Source organism: Crassostrea angulata, chromosome 7, assembly GCF_025612915.1.
Source record: "Crassostrea angulata isolate pt1a10 chromosome 7, ASM2561291v2, whole genome shotgun sequence".
Classification (NCBI taxonomy): domain Eukaryota; kingdom Metazoa; phylum Mollusca; class Bivalvia; order Ostreida; family Ostreidae; genus Magallana; species Magallana angulata.
Genome location: NC_069117.1, coordinates 2,930,827 through 2,949,524, shown reverse-complemented (window position 1 = coordinate 2,949,524; position 18,698 = coordinate 2,930,827). Strand labels below are relative to the sequence as shown.

General features: G+C 36.6%; 1 protein-coding gene across 3 annotated transcripts; it reads right to left on the bottom strand.

Annotated features, from left to right (window-relative positions):
- Positions 1–44: 44 nt before the first annotated feature.
- On the bottom strand, positions 45–18,237 carry LOC128155286 (nucleoporin NUP188-like). Of its 3 annotated transcripts, none has more exons than XM_052816914.1 (51): positions 18,161–18,237; positions 16,758–16,815; positions 16,429–16,502; positions 15,992–16,073; positions 14,141–14,221; positions 13,763–13,900; positions 13,573–13,632; positions 13,389–13,457; positions 13,139–13,186; positions 12,957–13,043; positions 12,781–12,857; positions 12,622–12,693; positions 12,448–12,490; positions 12,064–12,267; positions 11,781–11,879; positions 11,390–11,455; positions 11,178–11,300; positions 10,904–11,033; positions 10,749–10,799; positions 10,401–10,508; positions 10,039–10,171; positions 9,620–9,707; positions 9,422–9,498; positions 9,091–9,326; positions 8,917–8,998; positions 8,581–8,700; positions 8,224–8,470; positions 7,908–7,997; positions 7,701–7,826; positions 7,520–7,585; positions 6,684–6,787; positions 6,521–6,593; positions 6,122–6,198; positions 5,917–5,992; positions 5,702–5,830; positions 5,092–5,166; positions 4,911–4,996; positions 4,436–4,590; positions 4,060–4,184; positions 3,765–3,896; positions 3,594–3,677; positions 3,231–3,332; positions 2,901–3,062; positions 2,589–2,726; positions 2,293–2,367; positions 2,105–2,205; positions 1,918–1,996; positions 1,603–1,737; positions 1,198–1,265; positions 870–999; positions 45–591 (listed from the first exon to the last, which is right to left on the bottom strand). In XM_052816914.1, the coding sequence occupies exons 1-51, from the start codon at positions 18,187–18,189 to the stop codon at positions 382–384; spliced, it is 5,280 nt and encodes a 1,759-aa protein (XP_052672874.1). In that variant the 5' UTR covers positions 18,190–18,237; the 3' UTR covers positions 45–381. The 3 variants fall into 3 exon arrangements, with proteins under 3 accessions (XP_052672874.1, XP_052672875.1, XP_052672876.1); XM_052816915.1 differs by having other exon boundaries at positions 2,901–3,059; XM_052816916.1 differs by having other exon boundaries at positions 3,594–3,662.
- Positions 18,238–18,698: the final 461 nt, after the last annotated feature.

The window sequence follows — 18,698 nt, the reverse complement described above, 5'->3', positions numbered from 1 at the left end:
CCCAATCACAGAGTGTGATCGATAGCCAATGTTACAAACGAGAATTCTATATGAAAATACTTTTAATGTAATCTTTGTACAACAAATTCATTTTTATATACATAAAACACAGAGCATACAGGCTGAATACATCACACTGGTACAAGTCGGTTTTGATCTGTCTGTCACACTGGTACAAGTCAGTGTTGATCTGTCTGTACTAGGTTAGGAGAACACAGCATAGTGGTGGCTTCTTGTCACTGTATATCCACATTGTTTTTTTTTAAGGGATCCAAACACAAAATCTATTCATTTTAGAAATAACTTATTTCTCCATCGAGTTTCTTCCCTAGTATATGTGTACCGAGATCAGATTTGGACCCTGATTCTTCATCCTCCTCATCACTTTAACACAGCGGACACGAACTCTTGGACGAATTTAAAGAACTCCATTTCTGGGGCAGACATCAGGGCTGTCTGTGACAGGGACCGCCCCAGAACATTGGGAGTGCCGCTGATCTTGGGGCTGGGCTGGCGATGGGCAGAGCTGGGGGAGGGGGATGTTGGGGCCCCTCGTTTCAAGTATCTCTGGAGCTCCATCAGGAAGTAGTTCTACAGAGATAAACAGTCACTGTTAGCACCCTGCTACCCTGGGCTCCACAATTATTTGTTATATTGTTATCAAAAGTTTAACGTTTCTACATCATATCAAATGTACATGTTGACATATTAGAATGTTCGATTTTTTGCATTTTTCTGTCATTAATTAAAAAAGCTTCATGAATAATTGTTTGTCTTCCTTTTATCTTGCCGTTTTTTGTTAGATCATAGTAACTTCACTTGATTTAAAATTATATCTATAAAATATATCTAACAATAATGCTCAGTACCATTTCTGTGCCCAGCTCCCTCTTCAGCAGCTGTTTGTCTGTCTGTGGCAGGCCAGGGTCCCTCAACAATCGCATGGCTTGAGACATGACCAGATACAGGGCGTTCTCCATCACAAACACGATCAGCGACCTACAAATTGACACCGCTTATATCTATATGTAGGTCATCAGTAACAGACATCATCACAAAGAATTTATCATTGAAATTCAGTAGCTGTCCAAGTACCGTATATTTACAGGAGTTATTTTATAACAGTCTACCATTGCTGATCAATAAGAGTAAAAGTGTGTTAACATTAAATTTTATGAATTCTGTGGATAGACTGACTTTGGAATGACCTCCAGGACGTTAGGTTCTGTAGAGGAATGTGGAGACTGACCAGGTTTAACTTCATGCTGTCAACAGAAAAACCTTATGTACCCAAGAGCATTGTTTCTACAGAAATGTACAATGTAATATAACGTGTACATTCTATGTACACAAAGGACTTAATGTGGTTTCACACAAACCTACACATTTAAACATATAACCTTAAATCTGAATGAATAAATAACTAGTTCTCTGCACAATTTTCACAAAAAGGCAAACTTGTTTTTAACTTCACCAAATTTGAACACTCAATAACTTAAGCTTGAACATCCTGATCACTTACATTGTACGAGCATACAGGAAAGAAGATGACCAAACAAAGGTCTTACCTTGGCCAATAGTCTGACCAATCAAAAGTCTTACCTTAGTCAACAGTCTGACACAGACATCTCTCACACAGGAAGTGAAGGTTCCGAATGACGGAAGACACTCCTGCTCAATAGATGGCGCTGTAAAGGCTAATGCTAAAAATGGCTGGTGCTCTGCATAGTCCATGTTCTACATGAAACAAACAAACACAAGCTCCTGTAAGTCTTAACTTAATAATGTATATTTTTCTCTAGATCTTGAAACTTTAAACCTTGTATCCCCATGGATAAGTTACAGAAAGGTAATGGTTAAAGTGATCAATCAGCAGCCCCCTCCCCCCCCCCCCCCCCCCATTTTTAAGTTACTTACCCTCTCATACAAAACCTCGCAAAGTTCTGGAGTGAACTGTCTCAGCATGGAGAAACCTCTGCCTAGTATTTGTAGCATTCTGAAAATCAAGACAGTCATATTATTCCTGATTCTTACATCTGTTAGTTGTTGCAATGATTAGTTAAAGTGAATAGACATGGAGGGAGCAGCCATTTATTTGTCTGACCTTTTTTTGATCACCAGGACATGTTTGGTTGGTAACTCGTCCTCCAGTGAAGACTGATGCTGCAGACTCCGCCTGTGCATGTGGTTTTCTGGTGCCCTGTTCTGTAACAAAATGAACCCGTTTTATTAAGGGGCCTATTGAATCTTTGAAATGGACAATACCAAAACCACCTGGATCTAATGGCCTACCTCCAACATGTGCTGTAGATATCTGGTACTTGTTAGGTAGGCAACATACGTCTGACACAGGTACAAAACACTGCCCTGAAACAGAAAACATTTCAATACACAAAATATACTGTATAATTCACTTATGTAAATTAACTTAAAAAAAATTAATGAATGATGTCAATAAGGTGATGACATATGTTGTATTCAAACAAAAACACACTAAAGTAAATGTTTATCAAACATCAAGCATTATCAGTGCAACCATCAGTATCCATGGAATTCAAAAGAAACTGGCCCAGAGGCCTGGGAATTACCTGTAGCTGATGAACCGATTCAGGGGAGCTAACTCTCCACTGGGGTAGGTATGATGACAGCTGACAAATAAAGTCACATGTCTTCTCTGCTTCAAACAACACATTTTCCTGCAGCAGCACCTTGGACAGCTCAAAGCACTAAAAGATAGAGGTACATATCAAATCATTCTCTGACAGAAAATATACCATAAACAACTGGTAAAATGTATACATTCAAAGAAATCATCTATCATTACCCTTCCATCAAAAATCAACCTTATAAGAATTATTCTTTCTGGTTAAAACTATAAGACAAATGTATATTAATTGTACCTGAAGCATTCTGTCTTGGTGAACCCCCAGGAAATGGAAGGCGTCCTCAAGGAAGGAGAACTTGAGCACCAGTAGAGCTGTGGCATAGAGATCTACACAGAGGCAGTAGACTCCGTGCCATGACAGAGTCACCGCACTCTCGCTCTGTTTGGAGGTCATCTTCTGAAGCACAAAAACAACACACTTACTACACACAAAAAGGTTTTATCTCTGATAGCCATATCATCTGGTTGAAAAATTGCATATAAAACATAACTTAATTATTTACTTTTAATATTTTATTCTGAATGACTGTGATACTTAAGAGAATCATGCAGTAGATTGTTGTACCATGGTTTGCCTCATTGCAGCAGGTTCCAGATCCTCATACAGGTTTGTGACGGACAGACAGAGGTGCTGGGTCAGGCCACTGGAGGCCAAGGACTCGGCCCCCTGAAAAACGGTCAAAGGTTACAAAGAACTCTATCCATGTACTCCAACAAACCAAAAAACAGTCAAAGGTTACAATGCCTTTGTATCTGTCACACAAAGTAAAAGTCAAATCATAGAGAGTTACTTTCTGTGTGTATTTTGACCAGAGTTAGAGGACATTCATGTATCTGTCCATGTTAACTTGTTGAAGAGAATGGTTTAAATTGACAATATGATATTAAAATCTGTTCATATCATCTCCCTGGTAAAATATGAACTAACCTTTTCTTGCTTGGCAATGGTTAGAAACAGTAGTATCACGGTGTGAACAAAGTTCAGACCTTGTTTTGCCTGAAAGAAAGGTTTCTGTTTTTAAGCCTAAAGGATAGAGGTATGCATAACTACAGATTGAATTTATCTCAACATGATATACAAATCTTTTTCAATACAGACCTTGATGAAGTATTCTACAGAGGAGAGTAAGGAGGATATGACGAGATGTTCTTGTAAAACAGGTAACCATGACAACTCAGAAGAAAGCTGAAGGATCACTTCGTCCAGTAGACAGCAACTAACAACTTGCATCTGTATAACATTAAAAACCACATAACACTATCAGCTACATTATAAGAATAAATACAAAATCACAAAGCACTATCAACTAAATTATAACAAACTTCTAAATTACATGGGCAGTTAACTGTTTACACTGTATTTCAGACCAGACAGGTCTATTTTTAGCCCTCACCTTGAGCCACACCTCCCCCGTACTCCCCGGGGTAAGATCTTTGGCGGTCGGTAACTGGAATATGCTCTGGTGGATCACTTCACAGCCGGTCTTAAACACCTCCAACAAAGTGTCTGGGTCCACCTCTGGATACAAAAACAACAATCATAATCATTTGATTTATCAGTAACAATAATTTAATATGAAAGAAAATAAATGCATTTTAAAACCAAACTTGTGGTTGATAAGAAAACAGTTTTTTGAGCAAAAAACCCTGAAAAAGGTGTATTATCAATTTATATCATCAATGTACCAATTGATTGGGTGTTTGTATTTTCTGGTCTGATAGATGTAAATATTGTTGAGGTATATTTCACATAGTACGATACACACTTACTCTTGGCTGGGTTGGGTCGGACATGCTGTAACATGGCCACCAGTGAGCCGATCATCCCGATCTGTAGAGAGGGGACGACCGAGGCATTGTTAGACAAGGCCTCCAGGATCGCCATCTTGACATCACGCACAGTCCTCCTCACATCACTGAGGGCGCTGTAAACATACGCAAAAAGAATGAGTGTGCGAAAATTTTCACACTGATATGGAACACACCCAATGGAAACAGAATAATATGTCAATTTTTGAGTATATAATGTATAGAGTACTGTGGTTTTATCATTGTTCGATTTAATTATTCTATGTACTTAATTTTCTAGACATCCAAAAATTCTAATAAAAGCTCAGTATCTGTCAAAACACTTTAATCATATTATCATAATACTACAAGTACATGTACATGTATTCTGTCAAAATGCTTAGGAATGAATCTGCATTAAAAAGCTCTACTATCATGCTGTAACTTTTAAACACACCTTGTCCATGATGTGATGAGTCGGAAAATCAAAGCACTGGTTATCTTGGCCAGTTTATTGTTCAGCGGGGTGCTGCTTCCATTGATCTAAAACAACAAAATAATCTTCATCTTATCAAAGCTACAGAACTACTTAGTTATATGTTATAATAGTAAATATTGAGCGATAAGAAACCACTAACCAAAGCACGGAGAGCCTCCAACATGTCTATAATGATCATCTCCTTCAACTGATTGTCCATCTTCAGTTGCTCCACCTTAAAATTAGCCAGGAGTATAAGTAATATACATTTTACATGCATGATTCTCAGAAGCATTGAACATAAACTTAATGAAATACTATTATGTCTGTCTACTGTAGTATAATTTTACTACTTTCTAGAAACGCTTCTTGTTACTTGTTATTTATAATGTCACTTGAGGTTTGTTTGTTACATCAGCTTAGTTTTTGTTACCAGAAGTTTGTTTGTTACATATAGTTTATTTGTTACCTGAAGTTTGTTACCTGTAGTTTGTTAACTGAAGTTAGTTACTAAAGTTTGTTCCTTGTAGTTTATACTGTGGAATTATATTTATGTGCGGGGTTCAATTTCGTGGGCATCCAAAAATTTTCTGATTCATGGGAACGTAACTTCTTTGGTAGCAAGTTCGGTATAAATCAAATAAGTACTAAACAAATGCTTAATAAATGCAAAAGAAATGCAGGGGTTATCCACAAAAGCCACGAACATTGGTCCCCCAAGAACTATGATGATTCCCTAGTATTTACCGTTCCTTGAGTTTGTTGTTTACCTGTAGTCTGGTGAGTGTGATAAGGAAGTTCTTCCAGGCGATCAGAAGTCTGAGCGTGTGGTGCTCACTCAGCCCCTCCTTGTGCTGACTGCTTTGTCCCGCCTCAGCGATCAGACAGTCACGGACTTGCTGTAAAGGTAGAGCCTTGTGTTACTGGAGAGAGAGAGAGAGAGAGAGAGAGAGAGAGAGAGAGAGAGATATGAATGTTTTCATACCCCTGTCCAATACTTCAGTCTACTGGTCGAGTTTATTTCTGCCAAACATTTCTTCAGTTTTTCATCAAGTTTTCCGCTACAATTACGCATAGAAGAGCACCATTTACATGTAATTACAATGAATTATTAAATTAAATAAAAGGAAAAACAAAGAAATATCATTTATTTCTCAAAAGGCTTTGATTTTTACAAAATCTTTACAAACCTTGCCACACAGAAAATTTCTTCAGCAAGAATCTCCAACACATGGGATACCGTCTTCACCTGATGTGTGTACACATCCTGAAATATAAAGTCCTGGTGTTAAAAAAGTATAACATTCTCGATTAACACTTTTCATACAGTTGACCCAAAACATTTGGCAATCGCAAAAATATATTGCAAACAAACTTTTGCATTAACTTATACAGAAAGTAACTTGTTATCTTGAAACAGCATTGTTAATTGTAGTCACAATGGTATGGTTCTCGGGAAGAATTTTACCATATTCAAGTACATGTATGTACATGTATTGCCATACTTCAAAGATTAACAATTACCGGCAACACCACTTTATCAAATAAACAATTCAACCTCTTTATTAAATCAACAATCTGGTGCATACCTTTCCTGGTTCCTCTTCAGAGTTTGGTAAATTTCGAGACAGAGGGGCACACACACTCATCCAAAACTTGTCACTGTTGAGTAACAAGTTGCATGTGTTTAGTTTATGGGGGTCAAAAGTTAAGATACAAAAGTTACAACATTCAGAATGGAATCAGACTTACCAGGTTCTCAAGACAGACATGGCTGTTTCTCTGTGACCGGACCAAAGCGAGTGGATGAACTCCATACAGGCACAGAGCAAGTCAGAGGGGCACTTGTAAGTCATCTATAACAGTAAACACAAAGCAAGTCAGAGGGGCACTTATAAGTCATCTATAACAGTAAACACAGAGCAAGTCAAAGGGGCACTTGTAAGTCATCTATAACAGTAAACACAGAGCAAGTCAGATGGGCACTTGTAAGTCATCTATACAATAAACACAGTGTAAGTCAGAGGGGCACATGTATATAACAGTAAACACAGAGCAAGTCAGAGGGGCACTTGTAAGTCATCTATAACAGTAAACACAAAGCAAGTCAGAGGGGCACTTGTAAGTCATCTATAACAGTAAACACAGAGCAAGTCAAAGGGGCACTTGTAAGTCATCTATAACAGTAAACACAGAGCAAGTCAGATGGGCACTTGTAAGTCATCTAAAACAGTAAACACTAAGTCAGAGGGGCACTTTTAAGTCATCTATAACATTAAACACTAAGTCAGAGGGGCACTTTTAAGTCATCTATAACAGTAAACACAGAGCAAGTCAGAGGGGCACTCATCTTGTACATTAACACAGATCAAGTCAAAGGGGCACTTGTAGGTCATCTATAGCAGTAAAGATATGTATACACTGTACTAACACAGTGCAAGTCACAGAGGAACCTTAAGTCAAAGATTATATGTATACATGTATGTTGAACATTGAAATAGTTTTAGCTACTTAAACATTAAGTATGGATAGAGGAGTAGTAAGTTGGTTCATTTAAGTTGTATAATTTTTATGAAGAAAAGTCCTACCTGTTTATCTGCTTCCATTAGATTCAGAACAGTTTGAAGGCAGCTAATTTTACCAATGGATAAATCCTGACAAAACAGAAAAATCCCAGTAATATTACATTCACCACTGTAATCAGATAATCTGGGTATACAAATGTAAGTAGTTTCAGTGCTGTTCCTGTGACACGCTTTCGATACAGACCTTTCTGGCGGCCTCTGATGATGAGGAGTCAGTGAGTTGGACATTTAGAAACATCTCTATCAGACCCGGCTGTGCCTCCACACAGACTGACAAAAACTCCAAAATGGACACCTTCAGCTTCAGGTCCTATAATAAGCACATTAATTACATGTACATAAATTGTTCACACAGAAGTACTATAAAGTACAGAGGGTTGCTGGAACTCACTTCTGTGGCACCCTGTAGGCGGTTAAGGTACATGTCCCTCACTGACTCAGCAGCTCCCCCAAAACACGACAGGATAGACATCTTTGTCACCTACAGACAAACAACAAGATTAAAAGAAGCAAGGACCCATCATCCTTAATTCTTTAAAATAGATCCCCAATGTCATAAAGGTAACCTCATAATAAACCGTCAAAATAACAAAATATCCTTAAAAAATATTTTTTTTATTGTTTAAGCATTAAATTTTCATAATTTTTATCTTGATATTCTATTTAAGAGAGGCTTGAAGTTTGACCTTGAGACCGTTTACACCTACCAAGGCCAGCCTCTTGAGGAGGAGACAGGCCAGCATGGGCAGGCGGGGGTTGTGTTTGTGGTAGATGTACTGGGCTATGGTCGCTACAATGTGCTGGTTCTGGCGGACCACTGGCTGAGAAGATAGAGCCGACTCTACTGGAGACAAGGGCAGGTCAGGACTCTTCAGCAACAACAGCTGGTTCAGAACCGAGAAAGAAATCTGGATCAGCCGGATCATCTCTGCTCCTATACCACCCTCCGCCATACTGAAATACACAGATCAACATGTCTCTTCAAATCCATATTAAATCATCCTCTGTTTTGATAAACATACTGATCTTCAGTTTGGTTGACCAAAGTATTAAATGCCCTCTACCTTCCCTGTTGAACCAAGGCCTGGTCTACATTGTCTGAGCCAGTGGCGATGATTCCCAGCAGAGTCTGTCCAGCTTCTGTGAACAACAGGCTGTAGACAACCACTTCCTGTACTTTAGGTCTGAAAAGCACATAGGTTACTGAATATATCCCAAAATACTACTCACATAGGTAACTGAACACATCCCAAATCACATCACGCAAAGGTAACTGAACAAACCCCAAAATACATCATACAATAGTTGGTTACCAACAAATATTTAACCTTTGAGGGTGTGACAAGGTTTAACTTTTTCAATGGTATATATCAAACATCTACACAAACAAAAAGACTTACCTCTTTGATGTGGACTCTACTGGCTTGCTTCTGTTGATCACATTTTCCAGAGTTTTATGAAAAATCTCAACACATTTTCTTCCTGAAAAAAGCAGACAACTAATTAATTACCTACTGCATCAGAATCAAATATTAATAAATCGGCTCAAAATATGCTTTCTGTAATGCACTTACCAATCAGCTCTCTTGTCTTTAGTTTGTAAAATCTCCATTTTTGAAAAACAGGAAAGATTTCCCGCAAGATGTACATGAAAGAGGCCATTAATTCACTCTCCATGGAGTCTTTGAAGAATGGCTCAATAATGTTCGAGATGAATTCCAATACGGCTGTTGTGATGGGATACGATCCCTCGATACATTCCACTCCAAACAGCATGTTACCATAGCAACCAGCCATCAAACCTTGACCACTGAAAAGAGCATTATGCCATACATTAGCAAAAGAGAAACACAAAAGTATTAAAATAATTTTTTTCTTTTTAAAAATGATGATATTAATGGTAACCTGAGTATTTCTGAGATGTTGTCGATGTTTTCTGTGAGATATGGCAATAACCCAGTCTGTTTCATATTGTGCCAAACCTGAAGCAAAAAAAACCCATCTACAGTCGAAGATCTCCAAATTAACACAATATTAACCATTACCTGCCGCTTAAAGAACATCAAAATTACTTATGTAATGAAACTGAGAGCAATGACTGACCTTGACTGGATTCTGTTTGGCCAGACAGGTTACACACTCTATACATTGGACGATCAGTAAAATAGGTGGGTGGGACAGTCTCACAAATCTACAGGTAAAAAAGACAACTTAGACACATCTTTAAAAGCATGGTCTACAGGTAAAGAGTCATGTATATATTAAATATAAGAGAGACTAAAAAATCTACGAGTTTAATTAATACATTTGGAAAATCTGACATAAATTTGTACAAATATCTATTGAAATCTCACACAGTTACAGTCGAAGTAACCAGAGATTGAAGGTAAAGACAGAATGCGACAGAGACCGACCCAAACCAATATAACTTCTCATCAACGAACTCAGGAGCATAAAACAAAGAGCATGCACTCTCAACTATGATTTCCTGCTGATACAGAGAAGCAGGTGTTTGTCATTACCTGTGGATCAGTGAGTATATACAATGGATGATAGGCTGGAAGTCTTTCTCACTCTGTGGATGATTCTTCAGCACAGCATGTACCAATTCTACAGCATCTGTCACTTTCTCTATCTGTGTGGGAGACACCATGCCTACAACAACATGATCAACACTAAATTCTGTCAAAACCAACAGGAGTTACATGTACATCAGTTGGAGTGTACATATACTTTTCAATTTAAATAGATCTTGATTATTGAAATTTTATATCTTCAAGTTCTCACAATATAAGAAAACCCTGTACTTTAAAGAACTACATGTGCATAAGTACACTGATTTGGATTCTATTTTTACTCTTCTTTGAGGCCTTTTGACACATACCTGAGCCTTGGGCTACCTGATCCAGCAACGTCTCTACCTCACAGAGAAGAAGATCCCATCCACTGAACGTCACATACCACTGGATGATGGGGCTAGCATCATGCTTTGCTGGAAGATGAAATTGGAGATAACATACTGTATTACTTAAAGCTGTAATTACTGTTCCTGGATTTTATTACATACATGCACCCGGTATTACATATTATCTCTTTATCAATATGTTTACTTTACTATATATAGTAAATGTCACCACTGTGCTGCCAATACATTACTGTATCAAACAAAAGTTTTTATTAAAAATAATAAAATTGTACTCTATTGTTTACAAAGTGAATGGTCAGGACTTACTTCCCATTGTGAGTATTTTCCCCTTGGTCCCAGCATTTAATATAAAATCTCCTACAATAAATAAACATACACGTGTGACTCAGATTTCACAAAATACAACAAGGTTTTTTTTTTTTTAGTTCCAGTTCTGAAGAAAACAGAGTTTTGGCCCTTACTGTTTGGGTACGGGCGTTTATTGACAACTAGTTTCCACTCATTCAGTTCCTTGGTGGAGGTGAGGTCAGAGGAGTGGTTACAATCCAGGTACTCCGTGTACCGCTGTAACTGCTTCCAGATGTGGAAAACCTACACATAAAAAAAGAAGTAGGTTATTCTTCACCTCTTTTATTCATCAATTTTACATTTGAGAAGTTCCAAGAGCATCTTGAGCATTTATGTACATGTAGGTTTCATTGCTAGTTAAGCAACTTTTCCCCATGAGAAACTTGCCCTTTCTGCACTTGTTGGTGTGGATTCTGCCAAAGCTGCACTGAACTGGACAAAACTGCTGTAATCCAGAGGAAACCGCAACAAGGCAGAATGATAGACACTCCCCACTCCCTCATCACTCCCCTGTAATTTGGAATATTTGAGGAATGGTAAGAACAAATTCATGACGACTAGAAAACATTTGATAACAACATTGATCAGGAAACACTTGCCTTCTCCCAGAAGTCTTCTGATACACTGACTTGTTTGAGAACAAGGCAAATCACTCTGTGTAAAGCCTGAAAAAAAAACAATTTAAGTATGGATGTCACAATTTCTCAGTGGTTTATTTAATATTCATGGCCATCAATTATCATCAATTCAGTAAAAGTTACAATACTGAAATTCATTGGCAAAAGTGTAACTAGTACATATATAACGTTTTGCCATCTTTCTTATTTTTAAAGAACAGTTGATTCACAGAATAAATATAAGTGACAAAATACACAAAATTTTGTGTTCCACAAATAATAATGAAACCATAGAATCAACTTTCAATTTTAATAAATCAACAAATGAGATGATTTTTATTCATTAATCAATCAACAAGATGCGACATCATACTAGAGCATCCTGGTCGGTTCCAAGCGTGTGTTCATCAAACGTGGACAGGATCAGGACCAGTAGGTTGTAAACAGTCAGGTGTGAGACAGAGCAGATCATCTGGAACAGAGAAATCACAGTGCCAATACCAATGCAACAACCAGCTAATCAGCTCATATCTAATGACATCCCCCTTATCAAATCCTTTGTTCATTAAATTGATATTTTAGACCAAAAAAATTAATGACAGCATTAGAAAATCAATTTTTAAAATGATTTTATCAATTGGGCGATGTCTATTTACCGAGTTTTCCTCGTTGAATGGCTCTGACATCAACAGGTTGTACAGGTAATGGAACACGTGCAGATGTATGGCGGCATTCCCGTACTTCCTGGCCAGGGAAAAGTCTGAGCCTTCCCCGCCAAACATGTGCATGGCTGACCAGAGCAAGAGGAGGGGGCCATGACTGTCCTCAGAACCCAGGGTCTGTACGACCTTATCCAGCTTCTACAGAGTGAGACATAGGAACCAATAAATACATGTACACTCACTATCCACAAAACTGGAAAACACAGGGATCAAGGCCAGCTTTCTCCTTAAGTATATTTCAGTTTTTATAGAGAATATTATTTTTGCCTATATTATACAATACAGATTGTTTTAGTTCAAATGATATACATTACTGACCATGAATGTTTCTTTGTCTTTCAAGAGAAAGTGATCGTTGAAACTGCAATTAAAATCAATATCATCCTTTAAGGAATACTGTAATTATCATCAACTCTAGAATCAGCAAGAAATTCATGAATTATCATACCTACTATTTATAGTGCAGACATAAGCAATTAAATCTATGTTTACCTTCCTCTCTCAATGCAGGCCAGTACAGCCTCAAGATCCATCATTTCAACACAGATCAACACCTCCAGGTATCTGAAGAGAAATGTAAATAAATAGATAACCAACTGTCAAACAAAATTTAAATTGATTAAAGTTCAGTTGAAGAAGAGAATCACAAACCCTATTCTTTTCACCAGGAAAATAAGAGAGTCGTCTATGACATGTTTGTAATTCTGTAATCGCCCAAATCCATGTCGCTGTGCAAAAAAGTAAAATAACAATGTAACTGGAACTAACATGTATAACTTTTATGTTACATCTTAAAATTTGGCATTCACTGAAGTGAAGCGTAATACCTTGAAGAGCTCTAGAAGTTTAAGGACTTGTTCCTCAGGAAGATCAAAATCTTTAACATATATGTACAGGATCTCCAAAATTTCACTCTGAAAATATTATTAAATATGCATTGTAATTCTTTTTCTCTTCCATGCATGTATGCCCATTCAATCTTAGTAACAGAACGCCAGTTGAGCTATACCTGTTCTCTCAGATTCTCCTGCACCCATAAATACATCTGACGGTCATTCTGAAAAGATAACAAACAGGAACTGTTGTGACTGCACTTCTCATAAAATTCTACCAATAAAGTTAACTTTATCAAGGTCAATGTCATAATGAGACTGACTTATTATTATAAGCTTACTATTTGAGATTTACAGGATACTTTACTATGAAAAGAAGACTTGATCTCATGCTACATCTAAATCTATACAGAGATATGTGCCTACCATTAAAATACTGTTGGTCTCCCAAGTTGGGAAAGGTTCTTGTGTTAGCTGTTCAAAGGTCTCTAAAAGCTGAAACAAATATATTATGATTGCAAATTCATCAGATGTAAAGGTCTTCTCCAGCTGAAAACAAGATATCAAGATCAGCTATTTCATCAGATTGTGAGCTTAACTATGTGCTTACCATTTTCATCCAACTCCCACTGACTACCTCTGTACTCTTCATAAAAGTCCCAAACTCTCTCTGAAAAATCAAAAAGTGTTACAATGCAATGACTATGATTACCATTTGCACATAGAATTTGATTTGTTATGTGTTTGTGCGTGTTTGTGTGTTTGTGTGAAAGAAAGAGCTCTCTGCAGTTGACCAGTACCTGGAAGGGGTGAAGGTTGTTCTGCCATGAGTTGACAATGACCTTGACACTTTGGAGGAGGTACAGTCTCTCGGTGTAGTAGTAGTCCCGGACTTTGTAGGCCAGGGCGTGGGCCAGGCGTTCATTCCTCAGCACTTGCTGTAAGCAAACACCCAGCAAGTTCTAACCCATACTAGTATATAAAAATCTTAATTTGTTAGTACTTTTGTAAAGTTTGTAATGGCATCTGTCAACAAATGTAAATCCAAAGAGATTCAATTACCGGTACCTGTCACATGGTGAATTCAAAGAGACATAGTTGTATCAATTACCTGTCACCTGTAATATAGTTGGTACTGTGCATGTACATGTAAGCTGACCTGTGTGATGTTGACTTACCTGCAGCTCCTTCTTGGAGCCCCGGAAGTCGTTGGACAGGTAGGAGGTAAACAGTTCATACGTCTCTCCCTCATCCAGACCCTGCAGGAGCAAAAACAGACACAGTCAGACAGACATACCTGGTATATCCACAGCTTTCATTGACATAGACACAGACAGACAAACCCACAGCTGTCATTGACATAGACACAGACAGACAAACCCACAGCTGTCAGTGACATAGACACAGATGGACAAACCCATAGCTTTAATTGACATATACACAGACGGACAAACCAACTGCTGTCAGTGAAATGGACACAGACACACCTACAGTTGTCAGTGACATAGACACAGACAGACAAATGCAACCGACAAACACGTATTGTTTATTATTCACTACAGAGTTAACTCCTGTAGTGAAACCACCTTTTCAAATAGTTAAATATCATTTGGGGTTAATTTAATCCATACTTAGTTCAGAACACAGGGCGAAATTAACTTCTCTTTCTGAAGAAATTCTGGCAAAGTTAACGCTATAAAAGTAATTGTTTCACTTAACGAGGCCGGGTCTAATTTCTTCTGCCCTAGATTTTTGAATGAAATTTTTTACAAGAATTTCTACTGATATAATTATTATTTTAAGATAAAAAAATAAGACATTTACCACACTGTTTTTTTAAGGGGTCATCTCAAAGTTTGTTAATTTTTAACATAGGACCCTATGGGATTTCGCTTGAAATGATCCAATTTTGCACATTTTTTAAACTTCTGCCATAGGGATTTCTTTTTCTGTTCTACATATCAAAGTTATTGCTAAAAGGCATCAAATGGTCAAATAAAAAAAATCTTTTACCTCCTGGTTTGTTCCAGGGGTCTAATCAAAGTTATTTTTATTTTTGTGTGCCCAATTTCTCAGTTTGTCAGATAATGGCTATTTTTTTATTTGACAAAGACGGAAATGGTGATCTTTATAGTATTATTAAAACATTCAAACATATTTAAGTAATAAATAGATATATAACATCACATATTACGGGTCATTAATATAAAATACAAGGTTAATGTCTTGAAATAAATGCATTAAGCGATATTTAGGCGGGTTAAGAAAACGTGATAGAGGGCTAGGCTTGCTGAACCCTCTTCACGTTTTTGACCCGAGCCCAAATATAGCTTATACTTCGAGACATTTATGTTTATTCCACAATATGATATCAATTTTACACATCAAACTAGCTATTTTCAACAAATTTCGCTGAATATCTGCAGTTGAAACTATCACGCCATGGCGTCAACAAAGCAAAAAGATGACATCACAATACAAATGAGACGCTGCGCGAAAGCGTGCGTACTCGTTCTGTTCTCGGCCTCGTTAAGTCGCCCCTTTATTGGTCCATTATCTATGCTCAATAATAAAAAAAAAGTGAAAAAGAAAGGTTGTTAAAGTTGCATTTTAAATATCAGCAAAATATGTTCTGATATTCAAAATTATGAACACTTGATTGAGAAAAAAGGATAGTGATTTGAGAAAATATTGATGATTTTTTGTTACAGGTAAACAGACCTAAAAATAAGCCAGGAAAACCCCTGCTGAGACATAGACATGGACATACAAACCCAAGGCTGTCAGTGCCAAAAACATGGATTAACAGCTCTCTGTGACATAGACACAGACAAACCAACAGCTCTCTGTCAAAATCAGACATAGTTGGATAAACAGCGTTTTTTCCATATGATAGAGGTAAGACTAATTTACAACATATTTGTTTGATCCTGCTTTTCACTCAAGTTTTTAGCATTAAATTAGTTACCTGTTCATAAGAATAATTGACTTTTATTTTTACAGGAAGAGCTTCAGATAATTTTACAAACCAGAAAGGCACTGGTCTTTAGGAGGAACTCTTCTGTCACTTTTTTCATCTTCTTTGTTTTCAGGATTTCCCCTTGAACACATCTGAAGATTATAAGACTTATAAGTTCACAGTAAAAAATCGAAATTATTTGCATTTATTACGGGAAAAGATAGCAATCATGCCATAGCTAGATAATTTTCAAAAAGTGTTTTATTTTTCCTCTGTGTGGTTATTACCATAGCATGCTGAAAGGAGTAGAAAATAATTCAGAATAGATAAAAACTGACATACACTTTAAATGTAGATGAATATTATTGATCGGCTCTGGAACTTAATATTTTCTCGTTTAAATAAAAGCAGGCATCGTAAAAACACATAAGATTCGAACATTAAACAGAAAAATCTTCATTGCAGCCTTATCACAAAGAAAGATTTTGTAAACTTCATAAACTATACCTTGGCTTCTTATAAAAACTTAAGCCATTGATGATTTTCTTTTTATTTCTGTTCAACTCTCTGTCCACAAATTCCTATGAAAATAAGAATCAATCATATCACGACAGGTGTACTAGAGAAAAATAAAGTTAATACAGGTATACTAAGGGAACTTATTAATCAAATACTGTTGTACTTGATTGAAATAAAGTAGATAAAGCGCTTAAGCTGAGCTAAATGAGGTACTTAGTATATAAGCGTAACTGTGTTCCAGAGTCAAGTCCGCTATATTTTTAATATAACATATACCTGTGATATGTATTACAAAATGACAATTGAATGGTACATACGTGAGGCCTGAGTACGCCAGTCCCATTGATCAGCTGATAGAAGGATCGATTCCCAAAACTAAAAACAAGTACACATGTATATTACATGTACCGGTATATGAAAAACAAAACCGCTTATACAATGTTATACAGTTTGTTTATTCTTAATACATTCCAGAAACAGCAAGATCCTTTGTAAAATGTGTACACTTATTTATCATGAAAGGTAGCCCGCTCCATTAACAAATGTATTGCAGCAGAAGCTAAAGTCTTGGCGATAACAATAGGTCCGCAGGGTTGCCTCTAAGACCCGGGAGGCTGGGAATTCCCCCGCCTATAATGCCTTAATTACCCGTCTATTATTGCATTTTAAACACAATCTAGCTATAAGCAAGACCCCCAGACCTCCTTCTACATTTTTATTTCCTCCTACTTCAATTTTTAGAGACAACCCTGTTAATAGGTCCAGTACAATCACTAGATTCAGCTACATAGCTTGAATTACTTACATAGCTTTCTTTACCTACCTGATGTACATTTATTTAGCTACTCAATCATACTTTTTTATTACACTGCATTAGTACAAAAAGTCGCAATTAGTTGCAGCAATAATTTTTACTTTGAACTGATCCGGAAACAATTCATGAAAAAACTCATTTTTGAAAATGTTGCTCTTTTAGCGCAATTGCAGTCAAAGTTCTAAAAGTTTTACAGCTATGTATAACTGTCTATGTTCTTTTCAAATGGAATAACAAAGAGAAGAACAGTTCTAGTTAACATGAGAATTCATTTGTTATAATTCAGCACAATGTGAAATAATCACCCATATCCATGCCTCATTGCACACAAGGTGTCTTATAATTAGTCAAACAATACAAATGCATGTTTTGCTTAGAACTGCTCAAAAGTAGTTTTAACTTTTTTCGCTCTGTTACTTTTCTAATAAAGCTACACAGTACAAATATAGTCTGATAGTTCCTTGAAAATTTTGTCTGTTTTACAAAAAAATGGAAAATTTCATAGTTAGCTAAACAAAAGGTAAATAAAGCTAAGTAAGTAATTCAAGCTACGTAGCTAAATCTAGTGATTGTACTGGACCTGTAGGCTGTGCAAAATTCAAACTCATATTGGTTAAACATGTTAAAATTACGGATTTTTACGATTTATTCTTGCTGATAAATAAAAAATTAACACTCATTGAATAAAAAGATCAGATTCACATTAATTCATTGTATAAACAACATTTTGTATAAGTTGTTAAACAAATTATCTAAAGATCTATGTTTGTACGAGAGAAGCATGCAAGCATGGCTCATTCAAATTTCAAATTAAAATATTCAAAAGACAAAAAATGTTCTCTTTGTACTATAGATTGTTAAATTCAATTTAAGGTCCAAGTTTTCAAGCGAACCCACTTTATTTACCTGCTTAGGTTACCCAAATCTCCCTCCATTGCCACCGTGTTTGAAATGAAACCGAAACTAAACTTGGTAGGTCGTACTTAGTTGCTTACAACCCTATTCACATGTCATATTAAACTATCATAATGTATTTTCAGCACTGGTTAAAAGATGTTAATTCATTAATTAGAAATAGCACAAAGCTATCGGAACGTACATAAACATTTTTTTACTTGACTTTAAATGATTTTAAATAGATAAAAATTAACTATAAACAATGACATTCTCGCTGAAAGAGTACTGGATTTCCTATTTTATAGCATGAGGACTACAATTATGCAAAGCATGTATTTAATTAAGGTCTCATGCTCCTAAGTCATTGACACTGAGTACAGCTTATCTTAGTGTTGCTTCGGTTTACTTACTTAGTTAAAGACCTTGTCTTCAATCTCAAGTCTGTGTTAGACTTTGTCCTCGACCTCTGCCGGGCTTTTTGTAAGGTTTGTTGACTTTCATTACAAATTTAGTTTATGTTAGGTGTTTCATTAATAAATACACAAAC

Bases quoted from the DNA above. Each gene is read 5' to 3' on its own strand.
- LOC128155286 (XM_052816914.1), bottom strand. From the start codon at position 18,189: ATGGAGGGAGATTTGGGTAACCTAAGCAG. The intron at 12,491-12,621 runs GTAAACATAGAT...TTTTAATTGCAG, and splicing joins GCCTGCATTGAGAGAGGAAG to TTTCAACGATCACTTTCTCT. The intron at 11,301-11,389 runs GCAAGTGTTTCC...TCCAAATTACAG, and splicing joins CAGAAGACTTCTGGGAGAAG to GGGAGTGATGAGGGAGTGGG.